General features: G+C 36.9%; 2 protein-coding genes and 1 pseudogene across 2 annotated transcripts; 1 reads left to right on the top strand and 2 right to left on the bottom strand.

Moving 5' to 3' along the window:
• Positions 1–514: 514 nt before the first annotated feature.
• LOC142556489 (zinc finger protein ZAT5-like) lies at positions 515–1648 on the bottom strand (annotated as a pseudogene).
• A 2684-nt stretch (positions 1649–4332) lies between these two features.
• LOC142504331 (uncharacterized) lies at positions 4333–5279 on the top strand. Its single transcript, XM_075617210.1, has 3 exons — positions 4333–4557; positions 4615–4818; positions 4935–5279. Exons 1-3 carry the CDS (start codon positions 4333–4335, stop codon positions 5277–5279), a joined length of 774 nt encoding a protein of 257 aa, XP_075473325.1.
• A 5139-nt stretch (positions 5280–10418) lies between these two features.
• On the bottom strand, positions 10419–13715 carry LOC142504332 (uncharacterized). Its single transcript, XM_075617211.1, has 11 exons — positions 13534–13715; positions 12957–13451; positions 12708–12878; positions 11955–12627; positions 11769–11858; positions 11643–11699; positions 11490–11564; positions 11364–11411; positions 11109–11284; positions 10567–11030; positions 10419–10467 (listed from the first exon to the last, which is right to left on the bottom strand). The coding sequence occupies exons 2-11, from the start codon at positions 13062–13064 to the stop codon at positions 10419–10421; spliced, it is 1911 nt and encodes a 636-aa protein (XP_075473326.1). The 5' UTR covers positions 13065–13451; positions 13534–13715.
• Positions 13716–13856: the final 141 nt, after the last annotated feature.

Genomic DNA, 13856 nt, shown 5'->3' on the forward strand with positions numbered 1-13856 from the left:
ACGTCCTAATAGTGGGTTGATGAATGTTTTGAACCCGAGACTCTTATCCTTTTTAGGCCTATTACTTCTTTATTATTGTTTTCAGGTTTCTGATAGCCGGAACAAACCATGGGCCGGAGATGGATATGTTGCATACAAAAATTAGAAAAATGCTTGTAATTTTGTCATATTATGATTTGAGTTTCTATGGTTTCAGAGTTTAGTTTTAATAATGTATTTTCTGATCTTTAGCAATTCTTCATTTTTCATCAAGAGTGATGATGTGACACTATATATGTCAATGTCACATCGTCACTGCATTGATGTCACGACATCGTCAAGTCAGAAAAAAAGTAAAATTGTAAAAAAATAAAGATGACATATTAAAATTGAAATTCGCAATATAAAAATTCAAAATCACAAAGAGACAAACATACATGATAAAAAAACAATTTTTCCCAACAAAAATTGTGATTCCTAGCAATTATAAAGACATCTCGAGTCCCCAACATATTGATGATTCATGATAATCAAAAACTGCATTTTTTATTGTTGAAGAAATCAAAAACTGCATTTTGATATCAAGTAATCCAATGTCATTTCAAGTAATGACACAAGTTTAATAAACTTTCGGGCTCCTCACAGCTTGTAAACAATATTATGGATTGGAAGAAATTATAAGTTCTTGATTGTTGGAGTTTTTAATATGATCATAAGTCAGATTATCAACAAATTGTTTTTTAGTTTGAAGATAAAAACATTATAAAAAATAATTAATCCTTCAAAGTTAAAACCATTTCGGGCGCCGGAAGGTTAAGATCCAGAGCCAGCCCGTTACTAGTCTTGTTCGATATTTCTTCATTCTCGCCCTCAATCACTTGATTATGTTCTTCAATATAAATGCATGCTGCGTTCCGGTTCGAAGATGGACTAACCAGACCGGAACGGTGCCGCCTCATGTGCCCTCCGAGGGCCTGGCCTGAGGTGAATTCTGCCTTGCAATGCAAGCACGTGTGGATTCTTGGAGACGGAGCCGGTTTCGGTGTGGCGAAATCGGCGGTTGTGGGAAAATTGTTCAGTTGAAGAGATAGATAATCGGGGGACATTCTTTTCTTAAAGACGATAATGACGGTGATCGGAAATCATCTTCGCGAAGGGACAAGGATACTTTTCTCTCATTTTTCGGTTTCTTATGGCTGGCCCGGTGGCCTCCGAGGGCCTGAAAGGAGCGGAAAGCACGGTTACACGTCTTGCATGTATACAAGCACGCTCCTTTCACCTGATGGTCACCTCCGGCGCCGCCCTGTGCGGTACTGGCGGTGGAGGAATCGTTGTTCTGTCCTGGGTTCCCGGAGAAATGGCCGTGGGCTAAGAAAATCAGGCAGCGGGCGGTGTCTTCCACACCTGTGGTGGTGCTCTCTTCTGAGGAGATGGAGGCGGGGGAGATGGGGTGGTGGCGTCTGTCGGAGACTGTGGCGGCGTTGTGATCTCTGCCCGGTGGTTCGGTGGTGAAGGCTATAGGGGAATGAATCATATACCGTTTGGTGCGCTTGCCCCTAACGATGGGGAAGAGGTCTTTATCCTCTTCAGATTCCATGTCCCACCTTCTCCACCGGAACCACCATTAACGTGCAAATCGGAGCTCACATTTTGTCTTTATCTCCATTTTTTGAGAAATTAAAGGGCAAGTTGAGGTCAAGGAACAAGAATAGTTTCGTATGTTGGATCAGACACAAGATCTTGCGCGGCTCTTCCTGCATCGTGGGATTATACATATCTCTAACCCCTCGGTGTGTACGTGTAAAATAGCAGATAAACTTTGAAATTATCTCATATTAAAACGAAAAAAAAATATTACTGTGAAGGTTTATTGCAACAAAAAACCACGTGAAATATAAAAAATCATATTTTTGTCTCACGAAAATTAAATAGATATCCTAAATTTTAATCCTTATAAAATTGCACACCCCCATTGAACCAACCGAAAATCTGATGACTGAAATATTTGATGATATCTCATGAACCAGCGATCAAAATAATCAATCGACAAAAAAATTAGAAAAAAACTCAATTTGGTATAAATCACATTTCAAACCATCTAGACTAATTCTGACACTATCTATGCTAACCAAATGTTACAAGATTGAGTTGGATGAGACATATACTTTCTCTTTTTTACATCAACAGTCTGATGTCATATAAATATACTGATATTAAGAGTTAAAAAGCCAATTTATTGGTATAAAAATCAAAACATATCAATTTTAATGATTTGATTATTTATAATTATAAGTACATATTTTCTTTTGACAGAAACTTATGTGAGACGGTCTCACGGATCGTATTTTGTGAAACATATCTCTTATTTAGGTCATCTATGAAAAAATATTATTTTTTATGCTAAGAATAATACTTTTGATTGTGAATATCAGCAGAGTTGACTCATACATTGCGGTCGTGGTCTAATAAATTGATATTTTCTTAACTTTCAGTTATTTGTTTGGAATGCTGAGTAACACCTCACACACAAAAAATACAGCACAATCGGTAATTCAATATCCTACTTCATAGGGACAATTAAAAAAATAGGATTAATACATGAAGAATTTAAAAAACAAGGAGTCTGACTTTTTTTTTAAAAAAAAAAGAAGGAGTTGACTCTTGATTAGTACATTTAACCTTAATTAACATTATAACTTCCTAAATTAATTGTTATCTTCTCTTTCTTCTCGTTTCACGCACATTTTCCCCCATTATCGGCTTCCCAAATTTAAATAACTCATCTACCGCATCTGCTGCTTCCGCGTTACATTAAATCGAAATTGACCACATTTCCCTGTCGTTGTGCTCAGGTGTTGTTGTGCTCATTCCTCAGATCCAGATCTTTCCTCATTCTCCTGTAATTTAATTTCATTCCTCAGATCCAGATCTTGCCTCATTCTTCTGTATTTGAAGACCAATTCGTCTGTAGTCTGTATTTGAAGAGAAATCACAGTAAGTTTTCTCCATTTTCTTTGAACCCATCGACCAAAATTAAGATCAATAATACTTGTCGTTTATTGTTTTCTTCATCGACCAAAATAAAAATCAAGAATTTTGTTCTACCAAAATTAAGATGGTCGATCAAGAAGAATTTTTCGTGGTCGACCAAAATCTTATTGGTCGACCATGTTTAGTGAATTTCTTGGTTGACCACACTCTTATTAAGTTGGTCGACCGTGATGTATTCATCTTGATCGATTGACATAATAGCGGTCGACCAAGAAATTTTCTTGGTCGACCATTAAATTTTTGGTCGACCATGTGCTGCCTTTTTTTTTTTGTTATTAAAAAATTTTGTCCATTCTAATTATCATATTTTTTGGTGCATTTTGTAGATATATCAACAGTTATTGTTGTTCATTTCGACGGGAAATGGGAAGTGACGGAGGGGCTGGTATATAAATGGAATCTAGGGCCCAATGCAAAGTTTGTCGCTATTGCGGTGGATGATGATATTTGTTATTTTGAAAATTTAAAAAGTGAACTATATAGAGCTGGGAAAGTAGAAGACACTGCCAACTTGAGGTTGAGTTATCTTCTAGATTTGCCGTGCAACATTCAACCAATTTATATAGAGAATGACCATGATTTGAAAGCATATTTGTATCTTGGTTGTCCGAGAAGTAGGCCAGTGCTTCAAGTTGAAATTGAACGTGTTGCTTCTTTTGATTCTTTTGTTAATGTGCACGGATATGGTATTGATGAAAACAATTGCAATATTAACGAACAGAGGCATTTTGATGAGTATTTTCACTTGAATATTGTTTCTGTGGATCGTAATAGCAGCAGTGACTTTTTTGACGAAGCACATAATGTGGATGCCATGCATGTGGATTATAGTAACACAGTCGAGTTATGTGATGAAGCACGTAATGACGCAAATGAGGTCGAGGCAAATGTGGTTGCAATTAATGACGCAAATTTGGTTGCAGATGTGGATATTGATAATGACACATTTTCATTCACGGATGGTTCAAACTTGTTTGTTGGTCAAGAGTTTTAAAACCGAGAAGCGGTGAAAAAAGAGCTAATTAGAATAAGTTTGAAAGCTTGCTTTGAATTTGAGACGGTTAAAAGTAGCCAAAAAGTGTACGCCGTAAAATGTGTAGTGTGTGATTGTAAGTGGAGAATCTGGACCTCAAAGATTAAGAATGATTCACATGCATTCTCTGTTCGGACATATTGCAACACACACACATGTGGTTTGACTGGGAGACGAAAGAGAATCCGTGGAGCGATTTCTGTTGTTGTTCGTGATATGTTGGTGGATAATTTCAAGGTCATCCAGTGCCAATTGTACCGAAAACGGTGATGTCGATGATGCGCAATAGTATGAATGTTGATATATCATACTACAAGGCTTGGAAAGGGAAAGAAATAGCAGACAATATGTTGAAAGGTGATCCTACGCAGAGTTTTACTAAATTGACTTGTTATTTGCACATGGTTGAGCAGATGAATCGAGGAAGCATAACAGACATATTTGTCGACGAGGAAAATCGATTCAAGTATATGTTTCTTGCTTTTGGTGCATGCGTTAGATGATATCGAAGTATGCGAAAAGTTGTATCAATTGATGGTATGTGGTTGAAGGGCAAGTATAATGGTGTTTTACTGGTGGCATCGGCACAAGATGGAAATTATCACCAATATTCTTTGGCGTGGGGAATCGTAGATGTCGAGTGTACTTCTTTGTGGAGTTGGTTTTTAACGAAGTTGTTAGAAGTAGTACCGGACGAGGATGCATTGGTGATAATTTTAGACATGCATCAAGGAATCATTAATGCGGTTTCTACTGTATATAGGAATGCACATCATGGTCATTGTACGTGGTATTTATCCCAAAACATGAAAACTAGATGCAAAAAAAGGGTGCAACCGAAATGTTTTTGCGCATTGCAAAAATTTATAAGGGTATCGAGTTTGATATTGCATACAATGAATTTAGGAATAGATATCCTGAGGCAGCGCAATATTTGGACGAGAGAGACTCACTTGATAGATGGACTCAAGCATATTGTCCAAAGACCCGTTACAATATTATGACGGCAAACGGGGTTGAGTCGATCAATGCTAGACTACTTGAAGAAAGGAAGCTGGCAATCATTGCACTCTTAGATTCTTTGCAGAAACTGGCCTCATCTTGGTTTGTCCGATATCGTCACGCATTAATTGCAAGTAACAGTAATATGACCCCTACGATCGAGGGAATTCTTCGTAGCAGGGTTCACAGATGCCCAGGGAATACAAGTTTTTGAATTAGGACGTTTAGAGTTTGATGTTAGGAGTCGTGGACATTCGGCCATAGTGGAATTGGAATAAAAAAGATGCACATGTCGAGTTTTTGATATTGATAGAATCCCATGTGCTCATACCATCGCAGTCAGTGGGTTAGCCAAGATTGATTTATATGATATGTGTTCAGAGTACTATTCTACAATGTCATGGTGCATGGCTTACTTAGAGACTGTGTATCCTGTTCCGGAAGAAAATGAATGGCCACGCAACATTAATTTTCCATTGGTGTTGCCTCCTTTGTTAGAGAAGAGAGTTGGCAGAAGAAAACAAAACAGAATTCCTTCAATCGGTGAATTCAGCAAAAGATAGCTCGAGGGTGGTCCAAAATTGTCCTAATGGTCGACCATCAAGCTAATGGTCGACCATCAAGCTAATGGTCGACCATTAGGTTTTTTGGTCGACCATCAAGCTAGAGTGGTCGACCAAAAGGCTAATGGTCGGCCATGAGCTTGATGGTCGATCATTAATTTTTTTTTGTATATATATTAATAATTGTCGAAATTAGGAAAGTTGTGAGATTATGATTCCGTGATTCATATGTAATTTAAAACATATAACGTAATGCAATTACGATTCATATTCATATTTTTTGTTGTGATTTTGTTATTAACATGTAATTTAAAACATATAACATAATCCTGAAATTACTATTCATTTGGTTTTTTAAATGTAACATGTTTGTGAGCTCGTGATACATGTCAATTATTACATATAACATAATCGTGAAATTGCGATTCATATTTTTTAAAATATAACAAAATAGTTCGATTGTGATTCCACGGTTCATAGGTAACTTCAAACATATAACATAATCATATTTTTTAAAATGTAACAAAATACTGAGATTGTGATTCTGTGATTCATATGTAATTTAAAATATATAACATAATCCTGAAATTACGAATCATTTGGTTTTTTAAACGTAACATGTTCGTGAGATCGTGACACATGTCAATTATTACATATAACATAATCGTGAAATTGCGATTCATATTTTTTTAAAATATAACAAAATAGTTCGATTGTGATTCCACGGTTCATAGGTAACTTCAAACATATAACATAATCATATTTTTTAAAATATAACAAAATACTGAGATTGTGATTCTGTTATTAACATGTAATTTAAAACATATAACATAATCCTGAAATTACGATTCATTTGGTTTTTTAAATGTAACATGTTTGTGAGATCGTGACACGTGTCAATTATTACATATAACATAATCGTGAATTTGCGATTCTATGATTCATATGTAATTTAAAACACATAATTTAAATCGTGAATTAACAGGTCTAAACCCTCAAGCGTAAACCCTAAACCCTAAACCCTTAAAACCCTAAACCCTAAAACCTAAAGCACATTGGTCGACCAAAAGGACAATGGTGGTCGACCAAAAAAGCTAATGGTCGACCAAAAAGCTAGAGTGGTCGACCAAAAAAGCTAGTGTGATCGACCAAAATGCTAGAGTGGTTGACCAAAAAGTTACTGGTCGACCAAAAAAGGAGAATGGTCGACCAAAAAGGAGAGTGGTCGACCAAATAACTACCAGTGAACTAAACAAGAAACAATGTTCCAATAATTACTAAAAATTGTCCGATACATTGAATCACCAATCATTTAGGAACATATTACAAGCTAAAAAATATCTAAACTCAGATACTAATCTATCATCTAAAGTTAGTACTACTTGCGCACTCTTCCTAGACAAGGAGTGTAAAGGCCCGTATTTCGTATTCATATTTTTTCGGAATTATAAAAATTTTTCTAAATAAATAATTATCTTGTCTCATTTATAAAATAAACATGTAAATAATTTTAACTTTAAAATAACAGCGGAAGTAAATAAAATTTTCTAGCAACAATTTAAAATAATCCAACGTAAACAACAAGTTATAAATAATTCAACGTATTAAAACTGAGTTTGAATAATAAAAGATGCATAAACTAAATCATGAGGTCCTTGGGTTTACTACTGCTGTCCCAAGATCGCTCACTGGTCTCCGCCCGCAGTCTCGGCCTCATCAATACCTACAACAATCAAGTCTAGTGAGTCTAAAGACTCAACATGTATATATCGTGAATAACAAATAAATATATCATAAAATCGCATGCAACGTAAAAATATGGTATAGTAAAGCGCATGGTGAAAATCGTATCATGAATAATTATAACTACGTGCATATTTGAAAATCATACGTAAAAGCTTTGCTCAATAGAGCTCTGTCATGTCATATCATAATTTTCTGGTAGAGATAATGTTTCTAAGCAAGTGGCCCATAACATAACGTGAGCGCCTGATCAGACTAAACCACAGTATACTGGGCGGTAGAGATCACCACAGCCCTTGGACTGGATATCCGTACCCATACATAATCGTAAACCGGTCGTAAGTCACCGGGTGGAGAGGTCCTCGGTTGCGCCTACCGACTTCCAAACCCATAACATAAGGTGGTCACAAGACATATCCCATATATCTCAAAAATAAACATTTTATATTTTTATGCACGTAATTATAACCTTATTTTTACTGGATGAGTTGGATCGCTCCCAGGCTTGCTGCGACTTAACTCTAATATGTGACACATGCAAATAATATTATATTGACTTGAACTTGACAATAGAACCAAAAATGAGACTATTAGGACCAACCACTTGATTTTTAATCATGGTATCGTACCAACCCGAACCAACATTAAACCGAAGTTTAACCATGATTAAAAATACCCCAAACATACTGAAAAATATGCACAAGGACTGTAAAACACGAAAATAGGTGAATGGAACACAAAAACATAAAACACTCTTTCGAGAGTCATTTTGGCACCTTTCACCGTAAATTTTCGTACGACCTCTAAACTCGACCAAATCACAAACGGCCAAAAAAACGACTTTCCTAACTCATTAAGGTAGTGCCTAGTCCAAGGCCATAGGCTAAAACCCAACCAAGAACTCAAACAAGCACCAAAACCGAACTAAAAGTTGCTGTCAAATTACAGCAGTAGCAGCTTGTGTGTTTGTGGTGTAAACTCTGAAATTTAATGACCATTGGCTTGAACCACCAAACAGAGACTCTTACCAACATCCTAAGGCATGGCTTGGACCATGGCTAAGGGCTAAAAGCCAACCACAACCCAAGCAACCGCCTAGAACATCAACAGCATACCAGCCGAGAGCACCCCTTGTGGTGGAGTGTCTTGTATTGAAATATTTTACTGTCTTGTCTCGTTCCAAGGGCCATTTGATCGACCATGGCTCGATCTAGACATGATGGAGAGTTTTATGAACCATGGATATGGGCTAGAAGCCAACCATAATCCAAACAACACACCAAAACCGAAACCACATTCACACAGAAACTGAAAACATGAAAACCGAGTGACTCTTGCATTGTTGATGTAAAAATCTGATGGATCCTTGAACCAAGCTTGTAAAGATCGATTTGGTCACATCCTAGACATGTGAAGGGAGGGTTCTAACCATGGCCACAGCCCCTAGGACATCCAAGATTCGAACACACACCTTAAACACCCAATGACAAAAAAACGTGAACCAAATCTGTAGCTTGTGGAAATAGTTGCTGTCATGCTTTTATTTGAAATGTTTGGACTCAAACCAATGAACCAATAACACCCTAACATACTCTAAATCATGCCTAGCAGCAGCCTTGGGTGCTTGGAAAACGAGCCAACCTCCTGAACCACAAAACAAGCCAAAACCGTGAGACACAAATAGGAAACGGAAAAATTCTGTGCAGAAAATTTTGTGTAGTTGCTGTCAAAACTTCGTTTTTACCTCATGAATCCTGAACATATAATGTTTAAAAATATTTATAGGACTTGATTGAAGAGCAAAGAAACAACATATACATGCCTGGAATTTGTTTTGAAGAAAAACAAATCAATACGACGAATACGAGCGGCGGAACGGAGTTAGATTTCTTTTCTTGTTTTCTGCTGCTACTCACGCCTCTAAGCTGCTGTGATTCTAATATATTTCGAAGGTAAGGTTATGTACCGCTCTGAATACAACAGAGGGCGTTGAGCCTCCAGTTGGCTTTCCAAGATCGACGGATCAGCATGAGATTGTCAGGAATGAAACTTCATTGCTCCTCCCGCCTTTTCCGGCAAATGCTATGTTCAACTATTCCCACCCACCTCGACAAGCCCGGATAAGAAGTACAGATGGTTGTACAGCATGAGCTACGGAAAGCATTTCGACATGTAGATATTGAAGGTGAAGGTTCAAGGGTTGTTAAAGGTGCCATAATATACATTAAGATGGGAGTTACAAGTGAAGAAGTTGAAAGTTTTTGAAATGATTCCTTCCCTAGCTGTCGTTGGTTTTTGCTTCTTATTCCTACTGCATGTGCACGTTAATTTGCTTAGATAATGGTTTGAGGAAAATGATGTGGATTATAGTATTTGAATTGACTACTACTTAGTGAATTAAAAATGGGGAATGAATACACCATGAAGTGCAATTAGAGATGGTTTGAATTGAGAGTTACCAAACCTTTGAAATATTTTAAATGTTGGACCAAAATTATTACTAATTTGCATAATATATTATTGATTACACCTTGTATTTTAGCTTCTTAATGTTTTAACACCCATTGAACATTTTAGTGAATTAACACATTTATTTAGGATAAACTCTTACATGGCATTGCATGACCTCAAATTTAAATATTCAAATGCTATGATTAATTTCTTGAATATTTTATACCTAGATTAATTCATCCCCATATGTTTACATATTTTAATTTATCTTTAATTAAATATTAACCTAAAGAACTTATTTACCAACTTAGCTCTAATTAATTTATTAAATCTCAAGGACATTCTTTTTCTTTAAATTAAATTATTCTTTGACTTAAATTAAATTTAGGAATATTTTCTTATTATTAATCTTATTATTAATCTTATCTCTAATCTCCAAACTCCAGTCCGGCCTCGCGTATTTATCCTGAAAAGATAAAATTAAATATCTACTTTTAAAATAAATAAAACACTTCATATATATATATAAAATATTCATCTTTTAATTTAAATAATATCAATTATGCATGGCTTATACGTAATTTGATTTTTGGGTGCTACAAAGAGTATCCAACAACAGCTAACAAAAATGCTCCGGAATCTTCACTGTGAAAAAGAAAAGAAAATGAGAAGTAAATATTTACTGTAAAATTAAAAAATTTCAAATGAAGTTATTATATTTTAAATAGAAAGTTGACAACGTACTGTAAAATTTTAGCACGGAATTCTTCATGTAGTTTTATATTCCATGGCCTCTCGGGGTGTGGGTTGTTCCCAACAATGGATAGCAGACGAGCAGTGTTTATAAGTATGAGCTCTATTTCCTCATTCAGATCTTTTAATTTGGGATCGTGCCTTCGCAACAAGTCATATATAATGTACTTATTCACCCCTGTAACGAGTTTTAACAAAAACCAGCGCCCATCTCTATCGACAGGGATGAGAATTCTTCGTGCCTTTTCCCACGACAGACACGGCCATTCTGGATCACTACCTTTCACTTTGCTCACATTCCCTGCCAGAGTTATTTTGAAAATGTTATCTTTATCTTCGGCCAAAATTGAGATCGCAGTGTAGAAATGTCTGTCCATCAACGACACCTCTGGCGACATCACTTCAGGATGTCGGATCTGCATCTCAAGCAATTCACGGAGAGCTTCGTCGATTTGCTGAATTCAACATAACAAAAGGTTTTCAATGTTTTAAAATAAGTTCTCTAAAAATTTAAACACTTTGTAAATGCTTACAGAGATTGTGACACGTGAGTTTGCGATCGCCATGGACCCGTACAACGACTTCTCATATTCGGCATAAAAACCTCGAATCCTACTTGACGAATGTTTGAGCATCGATGCCCTAACTCGCGCCAGCGACTTGTTTACCTTCAGTGTCACGGTCTCCGCAAGTGGCCTCACACCGTCATCTATAATCGCTGCGTAAAATGATCGATTGTAACAACTTTAATGCAAATATGAACAATAAACAAGGTATAGTGTAATAACCTCTCGACGTAGTCGCATCGCCTCCTGACATACGCGTCACTTGAATATCTAAAAACAAAAAATATATTGTTTAATATACTATACATAAATATAAATATAAATATCAAAAAACTTGCATTACCTCACCTTCTGAGGACTCCTCTATAATGCGTGGAAGGTTAGGCTCAAATATCTGTTCGGTAGCCAGATTTTCATCCACACCTAATAGCGTATATTAACCAAATTAAAATAATAACAACTTTAATGCAAATATGAATAGACAAGGTGTCGTGTAATAACCTCTCGACGTGGTCGCCTCGCCACCTGACTTACGCGTATCCGGAGTCACTTGCATATCTAAAAAAAAGATTTTAATGTTAAATATACTATACATAAATATAAAATCAAAAAAGTGCATTAACTCACCTTCTGAGGACTCCTCTGTAATGACTGGAAGGTTAGGCTCAAATAATTGTTGTGTTTGGCCAATTTCCCTAGCCAGATTTTCATCAACACCTAACAGCGTACATTAAACAAATTAAAATAATAATGACAATTCTACTACATCATTCAATTACATAAACATAAATATAAGTAATAAAATTAACTCACCAAAATCTGCCTCCGATGATTTCCTCTTCCGCCCTCTGCTATAGGCTACGCTATAATCTTTGTCCAGAAGCACTGGCATGTTAGACCTCATCTCAGCAAAACCAGCTCTAATCTGTTTAGTCAATTTGGATCTCATCTCATCGAGACGAAGATTAAAACTTGCTTTCATGTCATCTAAAGCCATATTTATATTCCTGATACATGCCCTGGTCTCAATAGATTCTGATGACAACTTAATATGCATAGACATAATGGAATCCTCCAAGGCAGTCAACCGCCGCTCGAAACGATGCTCCAAGGGCGATGGGTTGCGGGAAAGATTGAGTCCAAAGTGGACTCTAGGACCCGTACGCATAGGAGAACTGGTGCTAGAGCTGGATCTATTGAGATCACCAGAACGGGTGCCGGAAACATCCGGAGATTCATGTGCAAGAGGAGTGTGCTGGACTGATCTAACGGTACCGGAAACATCCGGAGTTGAATATGCAGAAGGCGTGTGCTGGACTGAGGGAGACTCCAGAGGGTGCTCGCTACAGATGACTGTTTGACCTTGCCTCCAGAGCTCGAGCACCTGAGTGATGACCGCATTAGGTGCAGAATCAACAAAAAGCCTGGTCGTATAATACGGTGACACTAGCTCCTCGGGAGTAGGAGTCAAAAAACCAAGACAATTCTGCATATAATTAATAACAGATCATGTTAATTAAAATGAATGTCCACAATTATTATATTAAATCAATTCATATTACTTACATCTATAGGACAATCACCAAAGGCTGCAGTTATATCAACACCAGTTGGGGCACGGTTTGACGGCCACGTTCTAGTCACCCACTGAAACATCCTGGGCAACATCAAACCGTCCACATCTCTTCTCCTTGCAAACCTTTGTGCCACGCTCAGATAACATTCGTAAGCGAGGATCTGTAACTAAATTTCAAACAATGTTACTAATAGAAATAAAGATAACAAATCCACTTTAAAATACAAAAAATAATATACCTGTAGAGGGAGAAAAAAACCACCCACAAGGAAGCTGCCTTCAACTTCTTTCCGACCCTGTGCCTCGGTGAGGTAATTATATCGCCCTAAAGGTCCTTCTTCAAACATCGGACCGCATCCCGATAGGCTACTCTATCCCAGGGATAATGGTTGAACCTATCCAAATTATCTACAAGCCTCAAGTATTTAGGGTCGATTTTCATCCTCTTTTTCCTCGTCGCCTCACCGAACACGGCACAACAGAAGTATAGACTAGCCATCTTTATCTTTTCCACATCTATACCCGTCTCATTCTGCTCTTGGACAATAATCTTTCCCTCCAAATCACTCAAAACAATATCAAACTTACCGGGAAAGTGTGTGGTGCCAAATACACCTCTATCTGGTAAATCTTCGTGCTCTAGAGCGCAATCGAGACCAGTTATTAAACAATACTCTAACAATGAAAATCTAACTGGCCTTTTGCGCACCACCATCCACAAATCATCACTACTACTATCAACTATCTGATTACTCATTAAATATCATAGAATTTGACTGGAAATGTTAAAATCTCTATAATACCTAACCAAATTACCAAAAGGCGACTGCTCGAAAAAATGGGTTCTCTCTTCGTTGTTCAAATAGCGATGAATCTCCTCAGCAATCTCTTTGTATCTCGATTGAATTGTCAATTTGCATCGAAAAATTGTATCTCTGCCTAGTTTCCTCGGCAAATAGACATGTGACAAAAAATAAATACGTTAGTAAAGTTACGGAGAAAAATAAACCTTACAATAAATATTGTGGTCGACCAATGTTTTTGGTTGACCAATCATTTTGGTCGACCACAAAAATTGGTCGACCACACATGGTCGACCGAAAAAGGTGGTCGACCAAAAAATTTGGGCGACCATCTTT

This window comes from Primulina tabacum, chromosome 9, assembly GCF_025594145.1.
Source record: "Primulina tabacum isolate GXHZ01 chromosome 9, ASM2559414v2, whole genome shotgun sequence".
NCBI classification, from domain to species: Eukaryota; Viridiplantae; Streptophyta; class Magnoliopsida; order Lamiales; family Gesneriaceae; genus Primulina; species Primulina tabacum.